Raw genomic sequence first — 27131 nt, forward strand, 5'->3', positions numbered from 1 at the left:
TTCTGTTGAAGGCCGGGACTTCTTACTAAGTAGCAAACTGATTAGCTCTTTTTGTTGAAGGACGGGACTTATTAGTAACTAGCAAGATGATTGGTTCTTTTTTTGAAGGGTGAGACATATTCATGACTCACAAGCTGATTGGCTATTTGTTGAAGGCCGGACTTATTCATAACTAGCAAGCTGATTGGTTCTTTCTGTTGAAGGGCGGGACTTATTAGTAACAAGCAAACTGATTAGCTCTTTTTGTTGAAGGACGGGACTTATTCATAACTAGCAAGATGATTGGTTCTTTTTTTGAAGGGTGGGACATATTCGCAACTCACAAGCTGATTGGCTCTTTGTTGAAGGGCGGGACTTATTTGTAACAAGCAAGCTGATTGTCTCTTTTCCATATGAGATGCCGACACCTAACAGACATAACCCCACTCTCCACACAGACACCACAGTGACGGAGGCCGTGATCGATGTGTTGCTTAATGGCTCTTGTGGCTCAGTGTTTACAAACATACAGATTTTATCCACGCGCTCCGTTACTACTGCAAGCAGTGAGAAACACGGACTATGATGTCATCAACTAATCCACTATTAAATTAGTTGCCAGCTCATTTGGTCATCGGTTTTGTCGACTAAGTCGATTAATCGTTGCCCCCCTGTTGGCGATAGGCCTATAATTAGAAAAAACGGTCTACATTAGCTCTTCTGTTTCATTTACAATTACGCATTAGCCGTCTCTCTAACCCTTCATTAGTAATCAGTTTCTGACCACAGGTCTTGTTTAGACAGTGTCATGGATCACTCTCCACCCAGGAGGGAAACTGATATGCTTAAAACCACTGCTGGGCCTGATGATGCACTCGTACCACTGCCGTGTTGGTGTGACAGCTGTGCTGAGAATGCAGCTCCATTCAAATAATAGTCAGTCATTAATGACCCCTTCCATGAAGGGATGGTGTAGGAAGTGGCTGGTAGGGCTTGTTAATGCGTAGGATCAGGTGTGTTGTGTTACTGTCACGCAAAAACCTTTTCACACAGAAGTGTATTTCACTGTTTGAATAATATGAATCTGGCAGTTTTATTTTTTTGATGGATCGGCCAATAGAAATGCTTCAATTTCTTTTACAGAGGATTTGTTCACTTATTTCACCAGACCTGCCTCAATAATTACGGTACCAATTTATTATACAATACATAAATATGACCTCAGCAATTTTTGCTGACCTCCTTATTGCCGATTGTTTTGTCGTGCAATGACCAATGCCTAAATAACGGTGCCTCCATACACACAGAGCACACTGCAACAGGGGAAGACGTAGGGCTGGACGATATAAAAATATTACATTACGATATTTAAAGATTTTGTTTTCACATACCACAACATTTATCACAATACATGCAAATCACAGACTAATCATGTTGCCCAGCTCTAGAAAGATGTGTTAGGCAGGACTAGGTGTTTTAAAACAATCCCTGCCAAAATATTAATAATAATAATAAAAAAAAATAATAAAAAATTTTTTATATATATATATATATATATATATATATATATATATATATATATAGCTGAGGACCTTGCACTTTTCTCAGAGCATGGCTGGCTTCGCATGTATCGGAGGAGACCCTCCTAGTGTCAAGAGCATTGCTAGTGCTAGGGGAGGCTACAAACAGGTGCAGACAAACAAAATATGAAAGTGAAAAAAAGTGGCTTGCATTTTAAAAGGATGTAATTACATCATTACGCAGCAATAAGTGGTTTTAAAATGACAATAACATGGATGATTGCAATTACATCTGGGACCACATATAGCCCAAATTGTTACTGTAAAAAGTCTCATATTAACAACATATACTAATAATAACAATAAATATCTTACCCTCGCAACTTTACAGCAGAAGAAAACTTTCCTCACTTTCAATGGAGTTTAAATGAATTTTAGTCATTTTGGAGCATTTCTATTGGTCCTTTAGCCATAGACAAACTATCACCCCAAATAAAGAAAGAACATAAAAACGGCACCAAAGTATTGAATAGAAAATATGTACTGCTGCAGTTCAATATAAAACATATCTTCATATTTGTCATTTTTCAGTTTTCCTCATAGTCTGAACCCTGTTGCTGTTTCTGTACACTGTGAAAAACCTTTTGAATAACTGGACCAATAGATATGCTCTAAACGTCTTGGACTAAAGCTCATATTGTACATTCAATTCATCCATTTAAATCTCAGACCATTTTTTGCCTTCTCCTGTTAAGTCCTGTTAGCTGGGCAATATGATGCTATTGTATTGTATCGTGACAAATTAAAGCGCAGTGTACACCGCACAGCAAAATGTGTCCTCCGCATTTAACCCATCTGTGGTAGTGAACACACACACACAAACACACACACTAGTGAACTAGGGGCAGTGAGTACACACACACCCAGAGCGGTGGGCAGCCAACTCCAGCGCCCGGGGAGCAGAGAGGGTAAAGGGCCTTGCTCAAGGGCCTTGCTCAAGGGCCCAACAGTGGCAGCTTGCCGAGCCCGGGAATCGAACCCACAACCTTATGTTATGGTGTTAACAGTAAGCTTTTCTATTCATGGAGGAGACTGTTAGTGCTTAATAAACACTGATCAGCTGCGGTGTGATTAGACTGGTTTAATTAGATGAAGTGCAGCGTTAAAAATATAACGGTACTCCGTACAGGAGAGTATCCGAATAGTAGCTTACAAAAATCTGTCCTGTTTTATTCTGTGATCACATGTATCGTGATAAATATCGTGTATTAGGTCATTAAGTATCGCGACACAGTATTTTTACCATATCGTCCAGCCCTAGACACTAGACTAGTCTTTCACTGGACAGCGAGATATATATACCCATATAGGATATTATGGCCATATGTTACTACTGACTGTGTAATCACCGGGAATAGCCCAGCAGTTTGATCAGCTGACCAGTGATGCCTTATGTATCGTCATTTTCTGATCCGTCCATATTTACATATTTAATCACCAGGCTGTTCAAGCTCTGGAGTCAAGTCCTGGAGGACTGCAGCACTGCAGAGATGACCTGCTCGGACGCACCTGAGCTGGCTTGGCGGAGTGGTTAACACCACTACATGCCAGTGAGCCAACACACCATGACTCCCAGTCTGGGGGACTATGCTGTCATGCCATGAGCACCATAACTTACTGGTGGAGCTGCCAGATCACCCAGCTGTCCAGAGGTCAGCCCCTCCAGGACTGGAGTCTGCAGCCTAGCTTACACCTCCCCTACAGCCCTGCAGCACCTGAAGTAACACAGTAAACACAGAGGTTTCAGCACACGAATGAGGAAGGACTGGCGTCTCTCTCCACCACTGAATTGATGCTAACGGCTTTAGCCACCGTGCTACTTCCACTCGCCCTGGATAAACCATTAAACTGTGCACCGTCACTCAATCAGACTCAAGCATCTTAACGTAATTTCACCCCGAAATCAAGCTGTCTGTTGTCACATTGAATTACGGGGCTAATAAACGGCTGAATTTCACCACAGAGTGGAGAAAACAGCACACATTGCCTGAGCAGACGGCAAGTACTCACCGTCCGTGTAGGCGGTGCACCGCGGCTGGCGAAGCATCATGGGAAATGTAGTTTTTATGCGCTCAAAAGACAATCGCGTTAACTGACAGCAATGAAAACAAAAACTACACGTCCCACTACACGTCCCACATCCCACATTAACGATCGCTCACACGTGGTTTTGGCCATGCGTTCGTAATGTTTATCTGTCCTGTGACGGTTTTATTCATTTTAATGACGTTTTATTTAATCAAAATTAGAATAAAAATAGTAAAAAAATAAAAAAAAATTAATAAAAAATATATTTTATGCAGATTAGCCAAATAAGCTTGGCTAGCAATCAGGCAACACTAATGTGGGGCTTCGGGTGTCTAAAATGTGCAACAGCTTGGAGCAAAGATGGAAATTCAAAAGGCAAAACTGTGGTCTGTGGATTTTTAATACTGAGGTCAACCAGCGCAGGCTCCCCCTAAACCCACCGCACCCCACCCCATCCCGAGGGCCGTGTCTTTCTCTCATTACAGGGCAATTAATTAAACACTCAGTTAAACAGACAGACTGAAGTCGTTTTGTACCAATTATGAAAGGATGGGGGGGAAAAAGAGTAACCAAGAGCGTGTCAGCATCTGCGAGCTTTATGAAGCCTTTAATTTGAGCTGTAAATTTCGCCTCAGCCTGAGCCAGAAACAAAGTTTTCACTGGGACACGCGCTTCTCCGTAGGCCGCTTAGTGCTGGACTTCTGTCAGGAGCTCTCATAAATGCCATGTTCTGTTTGAACGGGATGGGTGAGGCTTGACGTGAGGGAAGACGCTGATTTACGGCCATCCAGATGTCTGATAACAGATACAACATCTGGATAGGACAGGCCTCGCCATAATAAAGCTGCAGTCTTGTCGCCAGTAGTTACCACCACCGCCACCCCACCCAGACACCTTTCTCCGCTCTGTACAGATTAATTCAACTTTAAAGCATTCATTCGAGCGGGTCATAGAGGAGACCAAATATACGACGTGCTTTAAATGGATTCCTGGAAGCTACGGTTTTGGACAAAGAGTGCTGTACAGGCATTCTTCTTTAATATGATCGTAAATCCCTGATTGATCCTTGGCAAAGGACGCTTGGTATTAATGTGAGAGCTGAATAATTGATTTAAGTTGTATTATTTAATGACCAGAAAATAGGAAGAAAAAAAAAAAAGTAGGACTAGGCCTAAAGCAGGGTGGGAAACTGAGGGCCAGCACAGTCCAGCACAGTCCAGCACAGTCTAGCACCGTTTGTTTTCGATTTCTCTGCTCTGATGAAACCGCTAAACCTGAGAATTACCTGCTAAGTTGTATCAGTTGTAAAAGGCATTTCATAACACGGGTGCCATTTGCGTCCGCAACGTCTGATGAGATGCATTAAACATGTGCCTAAATGTGTTTCCAAAGCTCAACGCTATTAATAAGATGATATATGAGAAAACATATACTATTTCTTAAAGACTCATACTATTTCTATTCATTCCTCATTCGTACATTTTACATTTACATTTAAGGCATTTAGCAGACGCTCTTATCCATATCTTATTCATATTTATATTTATATCTTATTCAGACTATCCTTAGACTTATCTGTCTCATAAATGTACATATCAAAGAATTTCCACAGATCCCCCCTGTCTTTGTATATTCTGTATTTTGTGTATAGTTTGTTTGTATTTTGTATTTATTTAATATAATGTTTAGATAACTATATTTTAATATGTTTAGTATGTATATAGTTTTGTCCTCCTGTAGAGCATCAACCTGAGCCTTACCACAAGCATTTCAATGCATAAATGTCCTGACATGTTGTGCAAATGACAAATAAACCTGAAACTTATCCAGAGCGACTTACAAAAGTGCTTTGCTGTTTAGCCAAGAAAAACCTCAGCTAGTTAGAATAGACTAATCATTCAAAGATCCTCTAAGTTTAGACTCTACTAAACACCAGTCAGTAAGTCCTCTCAGAAGAGGAGGGTCTTCAGTCTGGGTTTGAAGACAGCGAGCGCTGGACTTTGAGAGAAATCTGGAGTGACCAGTGAGTTCTCAAAGGAGATGGCGAGATCGTTTTTAAGTCCAGCAGTTTCCGGGATGTACAGCATGTACTGTCTTGCTGGGGTTAGGTTTGAGGTGGTGAGCCGAACCATTTTCATCTACAATATTATTCGATTTTAGGATTTGTGTGCGTCCCTCAGTTTGACTTACCACCCCGTCACACTACCATATACAGTAGTGTACACTACAGTACACACTACAGTACCAATAATGTACTGTTGCTTTAAATGACAGGGGCCGTGGATCAGGTATCCAGTAGCTATCTGTTCTGCTCATAGATGATCACACATCCATTAAGAGCTAACGCTAGCTAGACCCTTAAATGTGACAGTGGTGTCCTGTTAGGCAGGGGGGCGCTTCAGTGTAGATAAGCTTAGCAAACATCAGACTCCCGCTCCACTAACTGTCACAGCTATGTGTAATATATATGTTATAATACATATGTTAAACTGGAAAAGCTCAGGATGTCTTAGTGCTGGTTGATGCTTGACACTGGCTCAAAGTCACACACTTGCTGCCATATCTACGCCGGCTAATCTTGCTAACGCAGGACCGCGCTTTCGGCGCTGCCGCTATCGCTACCGGATGTACGTCCCTGGGCAGTTCTATTACATCATTTGTTTGTTGGGTTTTTTGTTGTTAGAGAGGGTTTCATCAAGCTCGACCCAACACCTGACACACACACACACACATACTTAATAAGACAGGGAAATTTTGGGATTTTCCCCAATTTTCTCTGGGATTTAGTGCACTTGTGCTGGGAGGGTGGAGGCTAGCAACTTATCTTTATGTATTTATTTATTTATTAATTTATATATTTTACACTATTAATGTACATTTTCAAAAAAAAATTATATATATTGATTGCCATGTGTGCTAGGTCAGGATATTGCCACCCCGTCACCGTACTGTGAATATGGCTCCTCTATCTGAATAAGAAGGATACTACTAATCAGGATTTTAGGCCTGATTGGTGGGAAAATGGTGGGAAGTATATAGTTTCTGGAGAATGAACATACAGATATCTTTTAAATTAAGCTCTTAATTAAAATGTGGATAATTGCAATGAGGAAACTGCACGGGGTTTCGTAGAATTACTGAACTACTCATCCCTCCAGGACCTCCAGGAGTCCCCCAGCCTTGGCCTACAGCATGAACGGCAGCTTGGAAAGGCTTCACAGGCCTCAGGTATTCTCTGCTGCTCGATCCTGCATTTCTGTCAGCGTTGCATTAAAGTAATCACGAGTTTGTTCGGGATGACAAGGTCGCCTCTGTTAGAACGGCATCATAAATAAAAGTGAATTATCAGCCAGTGCTGTATTATCTCTGGCTTATCAAGGACTCTGATCCGCAGCTCATTATATTAGTCATACATTGCCCATCTGCTTCAGGACCGTTCTCCCTTTTCTCTCTATACTGTTTACACGATAAATACAAACAAATGCACCGGCTATGTAAACAGCGGAGAGTCCGGAGCCTCATTAACAGGAATAACGAAAGCCATAGCTCTGAACAGGAGGAAGGGAAATAAAGCTCCTGTTAATAATAAAGGCTTTCTTCCAGGTCTAATCCTCGATACTGTATACGCTCTCAAAAACCTGCAGGTTTACAATGGAAAGTGTCCAAGAGTTCAGGCGCAGACGGTTATATGTCATACACTGATGTTTGGCAACTGTTTTCCGTGTCTTTGAAAGGATCCGGGCCTTTCTGATTGGTCAAAAAGACCAGGCAAGATGCCACATCACTCATCAAGTGATTGAGGAGGTTGAGGAGTGAGGGACATGGTCAGGAGATGTCATGAACAACACAGTCTCTGGCATTGAGGACATGCTGGAGATGTAGGAGACGTGTAGACAGGTGCTGAGGTGGGCTGTATCTCGTATAAGTTGGTCATCAAGGCCTGAGGACGACCTTCAGATGAGCCGTCAGTTCAGATCTGATTTTTCGGAATATCTGAAGCCTATGAAGGTATATCTCCAGCTCCCTGTCTCTGAAGAAGCTCCCAAGTGGTGCAGCAGTCTAAGCGTGGCCAGGTTCAATCTCAGGTGATGCCACAGACATCTGTGGCTGGGAGTCCCAGAGAGCCTAATTGGCCTCTCTGGCTCTCTCTGGGTAGGTAGAGATGGCCCTTCCCAACTGGAAACCTTCCCCCACCACCATGAGCCCATCCCGAGCTTATCCTGAGCTTACCCCATCGCTTAAAGGTGCAACACTAAGTGCCATTTTTTCATTAAAATAGCAGCTTCAAACCATGTTGATGCTCCATTGACTGCAATATGGAGAATAGCGCCGCTGTTGTTGCTACTCTGGGAGTATGAAACTTGGGAGAAGCTGAACTGCATAACCCGAGAATATATGTATATGTAATATACGACTTGTAATATTACTCCACCACGTTAGTCCTCAGCTCGTCCAGAAAAGCGTGTCCTTCAGTGACGGCTCAAATCATACTGTAGGGGGAGCCCAGTAGCAAAAAATGGCAATTTTCCATAGTGTTGCTGGATAGCTGGTTCAGACCTACTGGTTCATACCTAGGAGCCTGTGTTTACGTTGGAACCCGTGTCCTTGTCTGTACTGTGCAAGAAATCGCAGCTTCCAGCTACGTAGCTCAACAGCTTTGCGCTAAAGCACTACCCTGGCTCTGGCATCAAAGTATGCAAACGCTGGGAACGGTGACGCAAGAGGTGTGAAGCAATGCCGATGTGCCGATGCCGATGCTGCAGCACATGCTTATAGAGAGATGCCATCCAGCATGGGTGTCTGTCCGCTAACATAATAGGGTTACAGAATTAGCATTTAGCGTTCTCCTCCAAAAGCTTTTAGCTGGTCCAGGTCCAGGTTTGAAAAGATGGTAGCTTGTTTCATGTGACTCAGAGGAAGCTGATGCTAGCCTAGCATTAGTGTACTAATTTGCAGAGGAAACCTGTCTGAGAATGCCACTGGAAGGGCTTATTAGCCTGTTCGCTAAGTCTGTAATATTGTGGTGGATGAAAAGTGCTAGCGTGAAGGCTTTAAAGGCTCACTCTCACAGACGGTTCTTTATGAAACCAAAACTGGATCTTCTATGGCCCAAGTTTTCAAATCTGGACCTTAAGTCCAGTTTCCAATCCTGTATTTTGCTCTTGCTAGAAGTTAATGGAACAGTTAAAGCAACACTATGTAGATTTTTACATCAAAATAGCAGCTTTAAAATCATTGTGCGTCTCTTGCAATTACACAGCTAGTGTCACACCTACCCCACGGATTACAAAGTCCAGGACCAGGAACTGGATTCAAGGTCCAGATTTGAAGACCTCTGTTCTATGGTATCGCCCAAAGAACCTTTTGCAGCACCTTTAATTGTAGGAGTGAAGTCACAGTCAGTGAGTCAGGGTACATATCTACATCTGCATCTAAGCTCATTAATGGTAGCTGTTAGCATTCTTTATTAATATGGCAAGCAATGTGGATATGGGAGTGAATATGGGAGGCTACTCCCATCCGAACAATCTGATTTAAGCAACAAATCTGATCGCTACCAAAAAACAACACGTGAGCGATTCTCTCTGACGGCCAGTGTTGAAGGCCTTCGGATTTGGCTCCTGCTTATGGATTCCCAGATTTTACTTTTCACCCACTCCACACATGTGCTTGGAGAGCAGCTGTTGCCCTGGCCCAGGTTTTCTTACAGCGCTGCAGAAAGAACGAACAGGCCATTCTTCACATGGAGGCTGAAAAGGTTCCAAACACTGAAAAGGTCAAACCCACACAGCATCGGAGAGGTGGTCAATGTGGCTCTTGGATATCGATAAAATGCTTCTGCTCACTGCATTGTGCCTCAGCGCGTTCGTTTGACCTCTATTTATCATGTCAATTTGAGAGTTGGGGCTTTTTTCTTTTTTTAACAAGAACCAGAGGAATGTGAACCTTTAACATAACAACAGGTTCAAGACAGAACCATGAGTGAAGATGAAGGTGGACAGTTGGCGCTAACCTGCAAAGCTCTGGGCCAAGACCTCCACAAAAATTCCTTGTATTACTCTGCCTCTTGACCTCTTGACCTTGTTTTTGTTTTTTTTTTAATCCACAAAAAAAAAAAATAATAAATCCTTGGAGTAGATGCTGATTGCAAGGTAATGCACACCTTGACCAAGGCCTCAGTGAGTGGGTGAATGTTTTGCGGTGGTCCGTGCATCATGTCTCGCAGAAGTGTCCTCTAAACATGCATTGTGTATTTAGCCGCACTGAAGACAGGCCGCGGCTTTCGTAAACATTCATTATTTCACAGCAGAAGCTGCAGCGTCGCTGGATTTGCCAAGGCCAACTGTATGCGCCTTGTCCCTCCATTCACTCCCTCACGCCATCGCTGCGTAAGAGTCTGCTTTGAGACGAGCTTCAGCTGGAACCTTGAAATCTGGATTTACAGAAGAGAGACACACTGTGAGAAAAATGGTCACTCCAAGTGACCGGTAATGCATTTCAGCTTCTAATTAGGAACACTAGAAATGACTGATTATTGGCAGGCTCTTCTGATACAGTAATGCAGACCAATTACGATGAATAGTGGGCTATTTCCAGCAATCTGGACGCATTTCAGAATCACAGGTGGGTTGTAACCACTTCCATTTAGCCAGACTCAAGTGCTTAAACAAAAAGCCCAAGCGATTTGCAAGGCGTAGCATAATAAGTCTTTAACATTTGGCTCAAAGTTGTGTGATGAACTGAATTCGCCTCCCTTGATTCCATTTCTGTCCTTTACATTTAGTCCCAGACACCTTATTTCGTTTCATACAATTTCATCTCGTTCTGTTGGTTTAGCTCCAGCACTGCTTGTCTGTTTCTCCCACCTCCTGCACTTTAGCATTTCGTTATGAACAAAATAATTCATAAAAATCCCAACAAGAGACGAACAGTGCAGGTCCTGATAGATGCTGGATGTACTAAGACATTCTACTGCAGCCGGACAACTCACTTTTTGACCCCCTTAATAAACGAATCCAGTCCAAATACACCCAAATAGGCCCTAGACTGATACGTGAAAAGAACGTATATATGTAAATGGGCGGGGCCTATGTATGGGGGTTGAATAGGTCTTTTTGTGACATCACAAAAATAATGAATTCAACAGGCCGAATGGAGAGTGAAGCTTAATGGTCTATTGGACAGCCGCTACGGCCTGGGGGCGTGAGTTCGCATCCTGCAACCATGCTGATTTGCCATCAGCAGCCGGAGTCTGAGAGAGCACAGTTGCGTGGGTAGATGGCGCTATTTCGCCTCAACATTCCCAAGCAATGTAGGCCGGCATAGGTGTCCGTTAGCCGGTAAGGCGTTGACTGGCTTTGCTTTGTTTTGGAGGTGACGTGTTAAGTGCTTACCCTCCTAGAGTCAGGAGCATTGCTAATGCTAGGGGGAGCTATGAACAGGTGGGCTAACTGGTAATCCCAAATTGGGATTAAATGGGAAAAGTTATGTTAAACTTAGTTATGCGTTAGCTATTTAGCTAGCTAGTCTATTCACACGTTTAAAAAATACGCTACTGATACTTCTTACTGTATAGAAATGTCGCTCACTTAATGCTCATACTTTGCTCTCTGATTGTTTTGTTTGCAGTAACTGTAAATGAAATATAAGTAAATATAAAAAAACGTTTTTTGTGATGTTTCCAGGACAGAAATTACGAGCTCCAAAGTTGTAAGTACGGACTTCCGAGGTGGACTTGAAGGCAGCATATGGCTGTTTTTGGAACAGAAACCCACAGGAATGAGAATCGGGAAAATTTACCAACCAGAAAAATGTAGCATATGGGCCCTTTAAAGTTTTACTAACTGCTAGTTTAACCTTTACTATTGAATATTCTTAACGTTTGTCTCATTTCCAGGTTTAAATAAAAAAAAAAAACATCCTAGATTGTGTGTTTCGCTTACTTAATGCTCTTACTTTGCTTTCTGTTTGTTGTAATGTTTGGTACAGAAACCCACAGGAATGTGAATTGGGAAAATGTACCAACCAGAAAAATGTAGCATATGGGCCCTTTAAAGTTTTACTAACTGCTAGTTTAACCTTTACTATTGAATATTCTTAAAGTTTGTCTCGTTTCCAGGTTTAAATAAAAAAAAAAACATCCTAGATTGTGTGTTTCGCTTACTTAATGCTCTTACTTTGCTTTCTGTTTGTTGTAACTTTTGGTAAAGAAACCCACGGGAATTTGAATTGGGAAAATGTAGCATATGGGCCCTTTAAAGTTTTACTAACTGCTAGTTTAACCTTTACTATTTAATATTCTTAAAGTTTGTCTTATTTCCAGGTTTAAATATAAACAAAAAACATCCTACATTGTGTGTTTTGCTTACTTAATGCTCTTACCTTCTGTGTGTTGTAATGTTTGGTACAGAAACCCACAGGAATGTGAATTGGGGAAATGTAGATACCAACCAGAAAAATGTAGCATATGGGCCCTTTAAAGTTTTACTAAATAGTCCGACATTTCAGACATTTTCTTGAACATTTATTGAAACGTTTCTTGGTTTAAATAAATACATAAACACCCTGTTTTTGTGTTTCCTCAGACTTCTGGACTGCAGGAGGTTTTACAGCACCGTTTTTGTTGTTTTTTGGTCGCCTGAAAGCGCTCGCTACTCCTCGGCGCTAGGATCCAGCGGTCCGTCCCTCCCTCCCTCTCTCTCTCCCTCCCTCTCCCTCTCTCTCCCTCTGTCTCCCTCCCTCGCTCTACCCTCTCCCTCTCTCTCCTTTTCTCTCCAGCCTGTTTGAAAGTCTCCGCCAGACTCCGGCTCCGGCTCGCTGGATGGCGGAAGGGACAGCGAGCAGCGCGCCTCCAGCTCCAGCTCTGCCCCTCACTGCTCTCGGCTAAAGCTCGGCTGCTCCGCCGCTGCCGCTCCGTGGACTACCGCGCTGCTCCTCGCCTCTCCTCCTCCTTTTCCACACGAACTGCTCGCCTCTGCCGTCGTGTTTCTCCATCTGGAGTACTAGCTTCGCCGTCCGAGAGCTTTTCTTCCCTTTTTTTTCCTTCTGGAGAGAGAGAGAGAGAGAGGGGGTGAAAAAAAAAACAGTTTCCTGCCTCTCCTCCAAGTTGGGGGGGAACATTCCTCCGCGTTCCCAGGCGAGGCGTTCGTCCCGGTCGGCGCAGCGTTTGCGCAAAAATCCCCAACAACACCAAAACTACAGAGAATCGCGTTTTGAATTTTTTACTTTTCCTATCCACCCCTGCCCTCCTCCTTCAGCCCTTCAGCAGACGGATAACTCTGTCAACAGTTGCTCTGCTGCCAGCCCTCCATGTGCGGTGGGACATGCGGAGGCTACTGCAACCGTGCTGTTGGCGGATTCTGTCCTTCGTCTTGTCCGCCTGCGTGCTTCTCTGGGCGGACTGCCATCCCGGTAAGTTTGGGCTCTCGTGGTTCTCTCCTCCCTCCTTCCTTAGCTAAGTGTGTGTATGTGTGTGTGTGTGTGTACGGATTCTGGCAAACTCCCTTCTAAACCCCCCTTTCTCTCTCTCTAACACACACACATGCGCGCACGCACACACGCACACGCCACTGGGTCAGTGTTTTGTGCGCAAAGCGCAAAGCGCAAAGCTGGTGGACGCGCGTTTTCCCAATCCAGCCCCCCAGCGCTGGAATTCCTAGATTCCCCGTGGGCTGCCACGGAGATGGAGGGACGGGTCTGTTAGTATGACGGATCTGTTGGTACCACTAAGTGGCCACTAAGCCCGTTTAAACAGGGTCTGCTTTCATGTGTCGGTTCCCAGTGGTCCAGTGTGCGTCCCAGCCATTCCAGTGCATGTGCCAGCGTATGTGCCAGCGTATGTGCCAGCGTATGTGCATGCACCCGGGCTTGGCTGGTTAACGGATGACGGTCGTGCTGAGTGTAGCAGCCAAATAATCGCCTTCCCTCGCCTCTCCGTACGTGACTGAGCAGTGAGCAGCGAGCTGGTGGGAGATGGATTGGATGATGGGACGGCGGTACGTGTTTAAGCGCTAAAGAGGGGATGGACGTTTGGCACGTTTTGACAGGCGAAACGAAAGCAAAGAAATCCCCAAACGCGTTTCTTTTTTCCATTGTTTGGACTCGTTATTAGGGACTATACTACAAAGGAAACGTTTAAAGGGTGCGTTTTAAAATGATGCCAATATCGTTGCGTTTTGACGCGCGTAATTACGCGTTTTTACGCGGTACGTTTTTCTTTCTGATTTCTGACGTTTTTCTCTTGTTGTTACAAACATGACGCCGTGTGTTTGTGCCAGCTGGGACGATGCCTTGGAGAACATTCCCAGCCTTGCTCAGGCTGCTGCTGCTGCTGCTGCTGCTGCTGTTGCTGCTGATGGTGATGATGATGATGCTTCTTCTCCACACCGAATCGTGGGAGAATCGTAAACGTGAATGCTTTTGGCATCTGCGCTTTCTAGAAACACCAGAAACGCAAAGAAAAAACCCATCTACACACAGCTTCGGTAGTCTTTTCAGTGTGCAAGATGTGTCGTCTTATTGCTAATGACCTTGACTGAGTGAGTGAGTGTGTGTGAGAGTGTGTGTGTGTGTGTGTGTGTGAGAGAGAGATTTCTCCAGCACCAGCTCCAGCACCAGAAGCTCACTGCCGACTGTAGCCTTGGATGCATGTGGAGTGAAAGGACCGCCAGAAGGATGGATGGATGGATGGATGGATGGATGGATTGTCCGTCTGAACATGCAGCTCAGTTCAACGCTTCTCCTAGAAGTCACCTCCAAGGTTGGCCGGCGCTACACAGCCGCACCTCTTGGTCTTGGACTTTTGTGCCGAGTTCCTTGGAGGGGATCTTGCCCCCCCCCCTCCTCCTACCTAGATAAACGCATTGTAGACGCATTGACTCCTGAATGAATGACGGGTCCACTGACTATTGAGTATGTATTGAGTGGAGTTACGCCTTCAGACTTTCACGGAGGAACTTTTGGAAAAGCAACAGCACTAGTATAATTGGGGATGTGTGTGTCCCTGTTGGTCACAAACATGAGTGTGTGTGTGTGTGTGTGCTTGCAAATCTCATTGAAATGCCAATATATGCCCTGTGTGTTTACCCAGCCAGTTTGCATTCGTTTGATATCACTGTGCACGAAGAAATGCAAATAAATCCTACGATCGAAACACTTTCGCCTTCCATCTCTGACCCACTTATGGGCAAGTTGATAGTTTCCTGTAATCAGTGTGGCATCTCATTTGCCAGGCTTTTTGCATACAGTAATAAAATCCCCAGCGCTTCATGTCCCTGTTCCCTCGCTCGGAGCCGCTACCAAATAATAAAATAAAATAAATAAATAAACAAAATATCAGCAGCTCATTTAATGGGGGGTACATAACCCTGAGCGGTGCAGATAATACGCTGTACATAATGCATATATATATATATATATATATGCGCTGGAAGAGGCAGGGAGTGTTTGTTGCCAGCCTTTGTTGAGTGTACCGCTGCTGTGTTACTACTGCTTTTTTTGTTTGGGCTTCATCTCGCATTCCCTCTGCTTGGGACTGTGGAGAAGAAGCCAGCCCGCTCGGACTCAGAACCTGGGGTGCTTCTCTTCAAACGGAGCATGAGAGGGTGCCTGCCTTTCTTCAAATGGGCAAAGAGAGGTGTGCCTTGCCTCGAACTCTGTAGCTGTGTTGCTCTCCAAACAGAGGAGGGCTTTGATTAGAAGAGTAACGAGATCTCCATGAATAAGACATCCATGCCAAAGGGGCGAACGCCCGTCCTGAGGTGCCCCCAGATACTGATGTTGGTTCTGCCCCGCTGGCTCGACTCGAAGCTCTGTTAGCAGGACAGTGCAGCATCGTTCCACCTGATCTCGCTCTGTACGATCGCTCTGTCTGCGTATCTATCTGTCCATCTGTCTTTCTTGCTGTGCCTTCGTCCGTCTGTCTGTCCGGCTATATGTATTTATCTATCCAGACAGACGGTAAATCCAGTTATCTGTCTGTCTACCAATTTATCTATCCATCTGTTTATCTATATGTCTACCTACCTACCTATCTATATGTCTGTCTATCTATCTGTCTGTTGGTCAGACTGTCTACCTACCGACCTGTCTCGTTGTCTATCTATCTACCTAGCTATCTCTCTAGCTGTTTTTTCTATCCGTCTGTCCGTCTATATGTATTTATCTATCCGTCTGTCTGTAAATCCAGTTATCTGTCTGTCTACCAGTTTATCTATCCGTCTGTTTTATCTATATGCCTACCTACCTACCTATCTATATGTCTGTTTGTCAGACTGTCTACCTACCTACCTGTCTCATTGTCTGTCTATCTACCTAGCTATCTCTCTGTCTGTCTGTCTATCCATCTTTTTATCTGTGGTTCTCTTCTCCACTATTTGTTAAACGGTCGGTATAACAAAACAAAAGACAGCACTCACCCTCCCTCACTCACTCCCTCACTCCCTCACTCACTCCCTCCTACTTCCTCCCTCCCCGTTTTCATCTTTTGCTTTTTTACTGCACTTCTCCAGTCGCTCAGGCAGCAGGGAGAAATACAGGTATCAGAAAAGTGCTCCTTAATGCGTGTCTTCCACTCCCCCATCATCCATCCTACTTATTCTGCTTTCTGACAAAAATCTCTCTCTCTCCCTGTATATCTGTATCTCTCTCTCTCTCTCTCTCTCTCTCTCTCTCTCTCTCTCTCGCGCTATACGGGGTGACATTTCTGCGCTCGTCTTCCTCTGATAGACCCGTCCCTAACACAGCTGCTGCCGGGGTGAGACAGGCGAGGCTTTTTTGCATGCTCAGCCCCTGCCGCCGGTGACACAGACGGGCGTTTCGAGGGGAAACTGAGAACACTGCCACTTTATTTATCCCTGTCATGTCGTTGGGGGTTGGTGGTGGTTGGGGGGGGGATTGGGGGGTGTGAGTAGAGGAGTTCAGGGAAATGAGTGTACAAAAACTTCACTCCTGTAGCAGAGGGCCTGAGTGCTGACGCAGCGGCTGCGAAAGCCTCAGAGATCTGGAGCGTCTCTTGGCTGAGGGAGAAGTGCTGATGCTCGCTGCAGGACGGCTCGTGGACCCCGCCGAGAGGGGTCTCGGAACGGACCCCTGGCACACTTCAGCTCGGGGAAACCAGCAGGGATCTAACGGAGCGTGTCTTCGCAGAGAGCCGCCTCCTCCTTCAGTCAGGCTGCTAATTATTACCGTGTCCTTTTCCTTCCATTGATTTTAGTAGTAATTGTTAGTTTCAGGCCTAGTGCATAAATCTCCGAGTTCCAGGATGGATGGACCAGTAGAAATGCTCCAAATGCTTTCCTCATCCTGCAACGATTCATACGGCATATAATATAATATGCAATCAATCAGCCATAACATTAGTACTACTAGCAGGTTACGGGAAAAACATGTACAGTGGCATCTGTGTTGACCGTGGTTGTATATATTAGGCAGCAGGTAAACAGTCAGTTCTTGAAGGTGATGCTGGTGTTAAAAGCAGGGAAAATGAGGAGGCATAAGAATCTGAGCCACTTTGACAAGAATCAAAAGGGTGATGTCTGGATGACTGAAGGGTCAGGGCATCTCCAGAACATCAGGCAGGTCTTGTTGGTGGGGTGTTGTTGGGGTGTTAATGGGATGCAGTGGTCAGTACCTACTAAAAGTGCTCCATGAATTCACCACTGGTGAACCGGCGACGTCAGGGTCATGGGCGGCTAAGGCTCATTGATGCGATCCATGGAGGTCCGACCTCACCGTTTGCAGGACTTAAAGGGTCTGCTGCTAACCTCTTGGCGTCAGATACCACAGGACACCCTTAGAGGTCTTGTGTAGTCTTTGCCTTGAATGGTCAGATATGTTGTGGCGGCACAAGAGGGACCTTCTCAATATTAGGTAGGTGGTGGTATCAATGTTATGGCTGGGACCTAAAGCTTTTAGATGAGGGCTTGGGATCTCAAGGTCGCCGACTTAATCCTGTTGACCGGCAAGACGGCGAGTAGGGGGTGGTGGAAATGCAGGATGGCGCTTTCCCCTCCCTCAACATTCACGGCTGGGGTGGCCTTGACCTCATCTAACCCCTAGTTGTTTCCTTGGAGCTTCTCTGGCTGCCTACCCCCTTCGGTGCGTGTGCTCACTTCCTCAATGGAGCACCATTGTACTGCTCAGGGACGGCTACACAGCTTGATCTCAACTCACCAGAGGTACACTTAATGGACAAAAGTATTGGGACGGCTACGTATTACACGGACAGTGCGAGTTTTTATGGCACCCTGTTCTGAATCCAAAGGCATTAATATAGAGTTGGTCCTCCTTAGCAGCTCTAACAGCAACCGAGGCAGCAGAGGGTTGGAGACTTTTACGCACCTTGGACCTCAGCAGCACTCGGTGGCCCTGCACGGTGACGTTCCGTGGTCTTTATGAGTTGCTGTGGTTCCTAAACGCTTCCACTTTTCTTAATAATACCACTCGCAGCTGATGGTGGAAGATCTAGGAGGGAAGCAATTTCACCAACTGACTTCTTGTTGCAGCTGTGGCTCCTATTACAGAACCACCCGCATGGCTAGGGGCTAGTGGCTGGATCCTGTAGTCCAGAAAGGGAGTTAATTGTGTAATTAGGAGGTGCGTCCCAATACTTTTGTCCTAATAGTGTATATATGAATCTGAACATTCTGACCTACAAAAACACGGTGTATGTATTATCTGTGATGCTTCACCTCTCCACTCTAGCGAAAGCGTGCCTCCTAGTCCGGTTTAACCAGGCATACGTCGTGCCGGGAAAATGTGTTACAAAAAAAAAAAATAATAAAATAAATAAATGGAAGTCTTCTCCTTTATCCCTCGGCTCAGGTATAAGTAGCTCTGTCTGGAGAGTGAGTGAGTGAGTGAGCGAGCGAGCAAGAAGGAAAGAGAGAGAGTGAGAAAACGGGAGCATTTTAGTCAGTTATTTCTGAGCCAGGAGGAGACGGTGCGCCATGCACCAGGGATCCCAGTAGTAATTTAAATCTCTTAAGAGGCGCTGGACTCCCTGCCTTTATGAGTCGTCTTCTTCTTTTATGTGGGGCGAGGAAGCGTATCTCCGTCTAATAGAAAAGGATAATTTGCTAAACGTCCGTTCGCCAAACGGCCACTTAAAGTCCCTGGAGTGAGAGAGCCCCGCGCGCTGACATTTGGGCGGGATTGGATTGGTGCTTGGCCCCCGGAACGATGTTATCATCTCCATCATCATCACCATCACCATCATCATCGTCATCGCCGTCCTTGTCTCTCCCTCCCGGCCCCGACCATTATCAGGCGGGCCAGGGGAGCTGAGCCGCTCTAATGTCCACCAGACCGTTTATCAGTCGCGGGACATGTCATCACTAGCCCAGATCTGCTAACCCACTGATTAGAAAAGATAGGGGGCGATGCAGGCGCGTGACCATGTGAGATGCTGTCCAGCTCCCGTCCCTCAGCAGTTAGCACTGGTTGTTTTGTGTGTGTGTGTGTGTGTGTGTGTGTGTGTGTGTGTGTGTGTTGTGCGCACGCCTTATCTCAGCTGTAGTCTATTAGCTTCTGTAGTTTTACACTGGAGCTGCAAGGCTAATGTAGCTAGCAGGAACTGGAGATTAGCATTGTGCTAATAAACACACTAATGCACAGCAGTCATGCTAAAGTGGCTGCTAATATTGTTGTTAGCGCTATAACACAGCTCTAAAATAGCAGCTTTATCAGAAGTCGGTGTAAAAAGCTTTAATAGCTTAGCCATTTGCGTTTCACTGCTTGTTATGGATGTAAAAGTGTGTGTGTGTGTGTTTATAGAAATGACCTCAAGTGCCGTCAAAGGTCATGCTAAGGTGGCTAAAACATAATAATAATTAGCATTGTGCTAACTGTATGCCTGAATCGTCACACACTTACCCACCCTAAACCATGTCGGCTTGTTAATTGGTCTCGAATACACTTGCTCGTGTGATTTCTGACAGGATTCGACACTCTGGTGTTTATAGAAATTGACTCAAGTGCCGTCAAAAGTCATGCTAAAGTGGCTAACGTAGGAAATTAGCATTGTGCTAACTGTATGCCTAAACGATCGCGATCAACTTGTTACGAAATCGCTTGCTTATGTGCTTTCTGGCCGGCTAGACAACATATCATCGCTCTAACATGGAAACCTTGCACTCCAAAGTAACAGCTTTACTGGAGCTGGAAAAAATCATTTTCTTAACTTTTAATTCAGTGCAAAAAGATTTTAGCATTCCGTAGTTTCTGTAGCTTCTGGAGCTACGAGGCTAATGTAGCTAAATTACATAAATTAATGTAGCTAAACACTCCCTTCAAATCATGTTGACTTGTTAACTAATCTCAAACAGACTTATTATGTGTTTTCTGACAGGATTTACCACACTGGTTTATAGAAATTACCTCAAGAGCAGTCGAGTCATGCTAAGGTGGCTAACACCTAATGGAAATTAGCATTGTGCTAACTGAATGCCTGAATCGTCACACACTTAGCTACCCTAAACCATGTCAACATGTTAACTGATCTCGAATAGACTTGCTTGTGTGGTTTCTGACAGGATTTAACAGTTATTAATAAAAATGACGTCAAGTGCAGTCAAAAGTCACGCTAAAATGGCTAACATTTAGGAAATTGGGCTAAACCGTCACAATCAGCTCCTTAAGAACTAGACTGGAGCTACGGTGCTAATGTAGCTAATAAGTAATGGAAAATGGACGCCTAAATCCCAACACGCTCGTTTGAAACCATGTCAGCATGTTCACTAATCTCGGATAGACTTGCTTGTGTGATTTCTGACAGGATTTGACACTCTGGTGTTTAAAGAAATTGACACAAGTGCCGTCAAAGGTCATGCTAAAGTTGCTAGCATGTAGGTAATTAGCATTGTGCTAACTGTATGCCTAAATCGTCATGATCGGCTTGTTAGGAAATCGATTGCATGTCAACAGATCATCACTCTGACACAAAAACCTTGTATCTCAAGTAAAAACGTTTCGTTTTTAAGTTTTAGACCGGTGCTACGAGGCTAATGTAGCTAAATGACAACACGCTCGCTTCAAACCATGACTTGTTAAGTAATGGTGAATAGACTTGCTCGTGTGCTTTCTGACAGGATTTAACAGTTATTAATAAAAAAGACCTCCGGTGCAGTCAAAATGGCTAACATGTAGGAAATTGGGCTAAACCATCACAATCAGCTCCTTAAGAACTAGACTGGAGCTACGATGCTAATGTAGCTAATAAGTCATGGAAAATGGACGCCTAAATCCCAACACGCTCGCTTAAAACCATGTCAACATGTTCACTAATCTCGAATACACTTGCTTGTGTGATTTCTGACAGGATTTGACACTCTGGTGTTTAAAGAAATTGACACAAGTGCCGTCAAAGGTTTAAGGTTTAAGATCATGCTAAAGTTGCTAACATGTAGGTAATTAGCATTGTGCTAACTGTATGCCTAAATCGTCATGATCGGCTTGTTAGGAAATCGATTGCATGTCAACAGATCATGACTCTGACACAAAAACCTTGTATCTCAAGTAAAAACGTTTCGTTTTTAAGTTTTAGACCGGTGCTACGAGGCTAATGTAGCTAAATGACAACACGCTCGCTTCAAACCATGACTTGTTAAGTAATGGGGAATAGACTTGCTCGTGTGTTTTCTGACAGGATTTAACACACTGATGTTTACAAAAACGACCTCAAGTGAAGACGAAAGTCCCGCTAACTAAAGTACATGCTAACATTTTTACGTTTTTAGCGATCTCACGAAAACGTGGTATTTTGAAACATTTCTACTGGTCCATTCGTCCTAAAAATGTGACATAATATAAACAGATTCTAGTTTCTTCTTACGCCGAAAAGTGAAAAATGACAAAAATGAAGATGAATGTTTTGTGTGATTGCAGTGGCATTAGTGTTTATTTGTGTTAGATAACAGTCTGTCCCTGTGCTGAAAACGCATTAGAAGGTCTGTTATAATTGGAAAATTCTGTAAATGAGATTTCTTTGTTTTGTTTACGACAAACTATTCCTTGAAATACTCCGCCGAATAGAAACTTGTAGCCTCCTGAAGATGCCAGGCAGTCTGTTTCTGTTTCTGCGCCTTAATTTCGGTGCTTAATGGAGTGTGTGCTGGAGGAGTCTCCCGTCAAACTGCGCTCCATGCTCCTGCCTTCCTGCATTGTTCCACTCCATTGTTTCCATCAAGGCCCGCTGAGTTCTTTTTTGCATGGAAAGGGTGGGCACTTCCCATCATTCTCTCAGAGGGTCTCATGTTGTTGTTGTTGTTTTTTTTTTGCGTGGTGGTGGTGGCATTGACGGTGTGTGTGTGTTGGGGGTGGTTCAGCAGGCTCTTTTGAAAAATGTGGCACTCTTTTCTTGTGGCCCTGTTTGATTCCTTGCACTAAGGCCTGCTTGGCTTCCTGCTGAAGCGCTCTCTGGGCGACAGGCCGATTTCACGCTGCTCCGTGCAGGGTCTCCATTATCCCAGCTCAAGTAGTGAGGAAAGCAGCTAATGCTGTCAGCAGCCTCACCGTTAAAGTGAACTGCACATCGGCACACTGTCTACTTCTCTCGCGCGTCTGCGGCCTCTCTCGCGCACTCTCTCAGTTTAGGGATTCGTACTACTGTTTAATGCTTTATTGGTCTGTCTTCTCCGTCCAAATGTTTGCGGACACCCCTTCTAATATACACATTCAGCTGCTTTAGGTTCCACCCATTGCTGACACAAATCTATCCATCCATCCATCCATCCGTCTGTCTGTCTACACTATATGTCCAAAACTTTGTGGACACCCCTTCCAATGAAATAATTTGGCTACCTAAGGTTCCACCCATTGCTGACACAGATGTGCAAATGCTCTCACACACACACACACACACACAGCTAGTCTAGTCCCTGTAGAGAAGTACTGCCAATAGATTAGGACTCTCAGGCACATATAAACATGAACCTATTGGCACCATGCCTAACCCCCCCACCTCCTGACCTCACTAACGTTGCTCCTGTCGCTAAATGCAATGAAATCCTCACAGCAATGCTCCTCCAAAATCTAGTAGCAAGCCTTCCTTCTTTCCCTGGACAGTAGAGACAGGATACACTCTTAGGTTGTTCCTTGATTTTGGAAGAAACTATGAACAATGAAGCAGGTGTCCCATTAGTTTTGTCCTTGTAGTGTATCTGTCCGTTTCTCTGTCTACGTAGCACCCTGTCTGTCTGTCTGTCTGTCTGTCTTTCTCGGGACAAGAAATTAGCTGATTACCCACCAAAAGCCTCCAAGAAAGTAAACAGACTACTAGACCGGACATTTCCAGAGAAACCCCGCATTCGGGCCAGAAACCAGCGAGAAACCACTCACAACACCTGAATAGCTGCTTTGTTTGCTTCGTCCAGTCGTCCAGCTTTCGGCGTTGAATTAATAAAAACAGGGCAGGCCTCAGACTCCATGGTAAAATATGCAGCAGCGGGGTCTTAGCACCCAGACGCATTTAGGATTCTCTAAGTTTCTCAGACGCACCAGCGCAGAACCGTTCATTTCAGAAAATAAAATTACACACAGTCGAGTTCTTGCCGCCACGGCAGCGACCGTGATGTGAACATGCTCTCCATGTTGATGATTCCTCGCCTGTTTGTAGGGGGATTGGGAGAGGGGAGAGGATTTGCTAACAGGGGGGACGCATCGGGTGTATTTTAGATGATCAGAGGTTTTAATTCTGCACCGGTGGAGCTGCTCACTCAAGACCTTTCTTTTTCTTGGTAAAGTTCATTCATCACTCCGCGGCTTTCTGCGGCGGCCGTTTACCTTTCCTCTTCTGTTCATTTTACTTTTTCTGCCTCCTTCATTTCTTGGCCCTTATTTATTATATGTGTATGTGTATGTATATGTGTGTGTGTGTGTATATATATATATATATATATAATATACACATACATTTTTTTTTTCCTTCACTTTGCTGGTTCAGTTTTGTGGGGTTTTTTTTTTCCAGTCTCCCACCTGGCAATGATTTGTACCTTGATCAAATATTTACAAAGAGAGAGAACCTGCGAACCCCCCTCTCCCCCCCCATCTCTTTCTGACTAGGTTCTGGTAGGGCTCTATTAGTCGGCTTCCACCTGCCTAAGTTGGCAGCCTCGGAAACCCTCTTGAAAATTGTCTCCTGCTTGCTCCCTTTTTTCTGCGGTTCTTCCAGCAGTTTCGACTTTCGACATTTCTCCTCCAACCTCCTGGTTAAAGCTTTCCACCTCCCCTCCTGGAGTGAGTTGAGCTCCAACCCTAATTTATCACGTCTGGCTCTGGCGCTCAGGCAGTGTTTGAGATCTTAATTTGCTGGATCTGGTTTGTTAGATCAGTGATCCAAAATCTAGTCCAGTCCTGGGAACCCACAACTTCGCTGAGGAGGCTCTCGCAGGCCAGACGTCTGGCTGTTGCCAAAGACTTTGTGTGGGTTTTGCCACACAGCGCGGCCAGGAACCTCGAGGGCCTCAACACGCTCAGGCTGACCTGGGTGGTAAGCCCAGCAGCTCCTGAATTTGTGGGGCCTCCAAAAGTCTAATCCAGCTAAAGATGCTGGTTTGCTTGGGAACACGTCAGTCGTATTGTTGATGTGCTTGTTGTCTAATGCAGTAGTTCTTGGCGTCCTTGCTTAGCGTCCAGCGTGTGTCAGTGCGTCTGTGTGGCTCTGTGAGTACCTGTGTTGTTTGGTTGGGTCTTGGGCTGAAAGCACCAGGACGTGGGATCGGCTGGAGCGGGTCTGGGCTCAGGTCGGGATAAATGCTAACCTCTATTTGTGGTCGGAAGTGGCCTTGTTTGGGCTCCAGAAATCACCAGACTGCAGCTTTTAGGCTATTGATCCATAGTTGAAGCTTTGTAGAGACAGACGGATATAGATGGAGTGCTTCCCTAAAAAACATGGATGTCAATGGATGGTTCTTTAAAGAACTTAAATTTGTAGCACCTTGTTTTAAGGTGAGGTTTTTAAAAGCATTGAAATGTTTCTTCTTCATCAAGCATGGCCACTTGGGCCTATATGGTTCTCAAAGTGGGGTCCGTGGACCACCAGGAGTTCATGAAGTGTAGTCCGAGCTCGGCTGCGTTTTTCTGAGCCAATGTAAACACTGAAACGAGCCAAAAGAAACAAGCTGTTTTTGTTCCAAGTGGTCGCCTTGATGTTGCTAAGCACTTCTTATAGTGTCCCAGCTTGTTGTGGGGTTGCTAGCTTGTTGCTATGGTATCCCAGATGGTTGCTTGGGTTTTTGCAATGCGTAAGCACAAATAAAACTGTGGGGGGTCTGGGGATTTCTTTTTTTCTCCCCCGACTTTCATGACTTGGCAGTTTTTAAGAATGTAGAATGAAGGAACTTTACTAATCCCACAGATAACTGCAGCGTTAGAGCAGGCCCCCGGCGGGCTGTCTTGACCGATCTACTGAAAATTGGACTCCATGCTCCTGTGTGGGGGTGATGTCTTTCCCCGATGGATCTGGATTTCAACGGCTTTAGTATTGATAGCTTTATTCATCCTATTTCTTCCGAAACAGTAGAAAAGAGAAAGCTATTAGACCCACCCCCAGTCCCCCTGTCCCACCCCACCCTTCCACCAAATACAGTACATCACATCAGCCAAGGAAATTGCCACGCCGAGTTATTTGTGTGTGTGTGTGTGTGTGTGTGTGTGTGTGTGTGTGTGTGTGTGTGTAAAGGGCTTTTTAAACTTGGTAATGCCATGCCGTTTCTGGGAAGCCCAGTCACACATTCAGAAACAGCCTTTTTCACAGGCGTAATGCATTAGGGTTGCATTAGGGGACGTTCGGAAGAGCCAGGCTGGTTACAGCTTGAAGAGAGAAGCTGCCTCATGAAAGAGAGAGAGAAAAACAGAGAACGGGAGAGCAGAGAAAGCAGAAAACATGGGCGTGGCAGTTTTGACTTATATTTATTATTATTATTATTATTATTATTATTGAAAATTAAATATATCACTGCATCAGATGATATTTTCCTTACTAGGTTGGTGTGTTTTTTGTGACCTCTGACACTGAACTGGGCTCAGAAGTGAGGCCCACCCTGAAGTCACTTGAGGAACATTTGGAGGTTCTTTCATTTGAAACCATGGAGGAACCTCTTAAGGTGCTTTGAGGAGCCTTTAAGAAGAAAAAGGTCCCTCAAAGCACCTTAAGAGGTTCCTCCACAGTCTCAGACTCCGATTGAAGAACCCCTAAACGTTTCTGAAGGATTATTTTCCAGTAATTGGAAAATTAAAAATGACATGGCTTTATATTTCTGTACTCTAGTACCACTAGAAAAAGCCTTAAAAAGACTATAAAAGAGAGGCTAAAAAGGCTAAAGGCTAATGCTAGCCGAATGGGTGAAACACTGCATGGAGAAGAAAGTCAGGGGAGCACCACATGCCGTGGGGAAGCCAGGGAAGTGAGCATGTGCTAGGCTGTGAGCTAACCCTTCCGACAAGCTGCAGTCTTTTTGGGTAGCTGAACCGTACACTGTGCCGACTGTACGCCAAGAGGATGGCAGCACTGTTCGGTAAGATTTAGGATTAATTCAAACAAAACATTAAAAGCAAAGCTGTGCTACATGGCTACCATGCACTCAAACATTTTGTTTTCACTAGCTCACTTTTATTTTTCTTCATTTATTCATTTATTAAGTGATGTGGGGAGAGGGAGCGAGCCGTCCACCCACCCGGAGAGTGCAGTGCCAGTTGTGCTCTCTCCGGCTCCGGCTGCTGATGGCAGGCAACGTTACCCGGGATTCGAACCAGCGATCTTCAGCTCATAGTGGCAGCGCCTTGGTCCGATGCAGCGCTCGGAGCAGCGGGCCCACTTTAAAAGGCAAAGCAGTGCGTTTTACTCTGCGGCAAAGTAACAGGGTGGTAAACAGGGTTGTCAATAGACTGTAAACAGATGCTGTAGATGGTTGTAGTGTATTGTCTACGTCAATGACGTCGTTGTCGTCATCTCGCCTCCCTCAAGCACGTTTAACCGGTACAGCTCTACAGCCGTGTTTTTAGGAACAATCTCAGCTACGCTAGGTACTATAAATAATCGTCACCCGAGGCTCATCGGTATGATTGGCCCTGCGCCAGAAAGGAGGAAAAATAGCCAGGCACCGAGCGGCATTGTGTTTTAGGGAATCCGGGAAAGACATACCCCTCCTCATTAAAGCCTCGCAGTGGCGTTGGTTTTTCCACTTTAATGCTTGGTAGGACACTGCCTTTCCTCCGCCCTGAGAGAGAGAGAGAGGGAGCGAGCGAGAGAGGCATGGCCTGTGGACTCTGCCACACAACCCAATTTGTCTTACTTCTGGGGAGGCTGTTCGGACTCCAGCGCAGCACTTTCTCCCTGCCTTTAGCCTGCTCTCCACCCAAATTGGCATGATTCTTCTCTCTCTCTCTCTCTCTTTCTCTCTCTCTCTCTCTCTCTCCACATCTCCATGCCGTGATCAGTCATCCTGCTATTGAGTGTGCGCTGAGAATGGCTCATGATCAAAGTCTGTCTGTTCTGATTTATTCCAGCCGTAAGAACCACTCAGCGTCGGAGTCTAGTGGCTTCGGAGA

The 27131-nt window shown here is 45.0% G+C and overlaps 2 protein-coding genes across 4 annotated transcripts in view; one reads left to right on the forward strand and one right to left on the reverse strand.

The window, feature by feature from the left end:
• The window catches only part of LOC140543092 (bis(5'-adenosyl)-triphosphatase), a 362414-nt gene extending 358823 nt beyond the window's left edge, over positions 1-3591 (reverse strand). For 2 of the 3 annotated variants that reach the window (XM_072666108.1, XM_072666107.1), the window contains exons 1-2: positions 3570-3591; positions 3178-3274 (exon numbers count right to left, since the gene is read on the reverse strand). The gene's annotated coding sequence lies outside the window, so the exon portion shown is untranslated. The remainder of the gene's footprint in view (positions 1-3177; positions 3275-3569) is intronic. The other variant, XM_072666109.1, reaches the window with a different exon arrangement.
• An 8779-nt stretch (positions 3592-12370) lies between these two features.
• Positions 12371-27131, forward strand: part of ptprga (protein tyrosine phosphatase receptor type Ga) — a 366588-nt gene continuing 351827 nt past the window's right edge. The window contains exon 1 of the mRNA XM_072666504.1: positions 12371-12998. Coding sequence (XP_072522605.1) covers positions 12911-12998 — 88 coding nt within the window. The 5' untranslated portion in view covers positions 12371-12910. The remainder of the gene's footprint in view (positions 12999-27131) is intronic.

Source organism: Salminus brasiliensis, chromosome 21 (genome assembly GCF_030463535.1).
Source record: "Salminus brasiliensis chromosome 21, fSalBra1.hap2, whole genome shotgun sequence".
Lineage (NCBI taxonomy): Eukaryota > Metazoa > Chordata > Actinopteri > Characiformes > Bryconidae > Salminus > Salminus brasiliensis.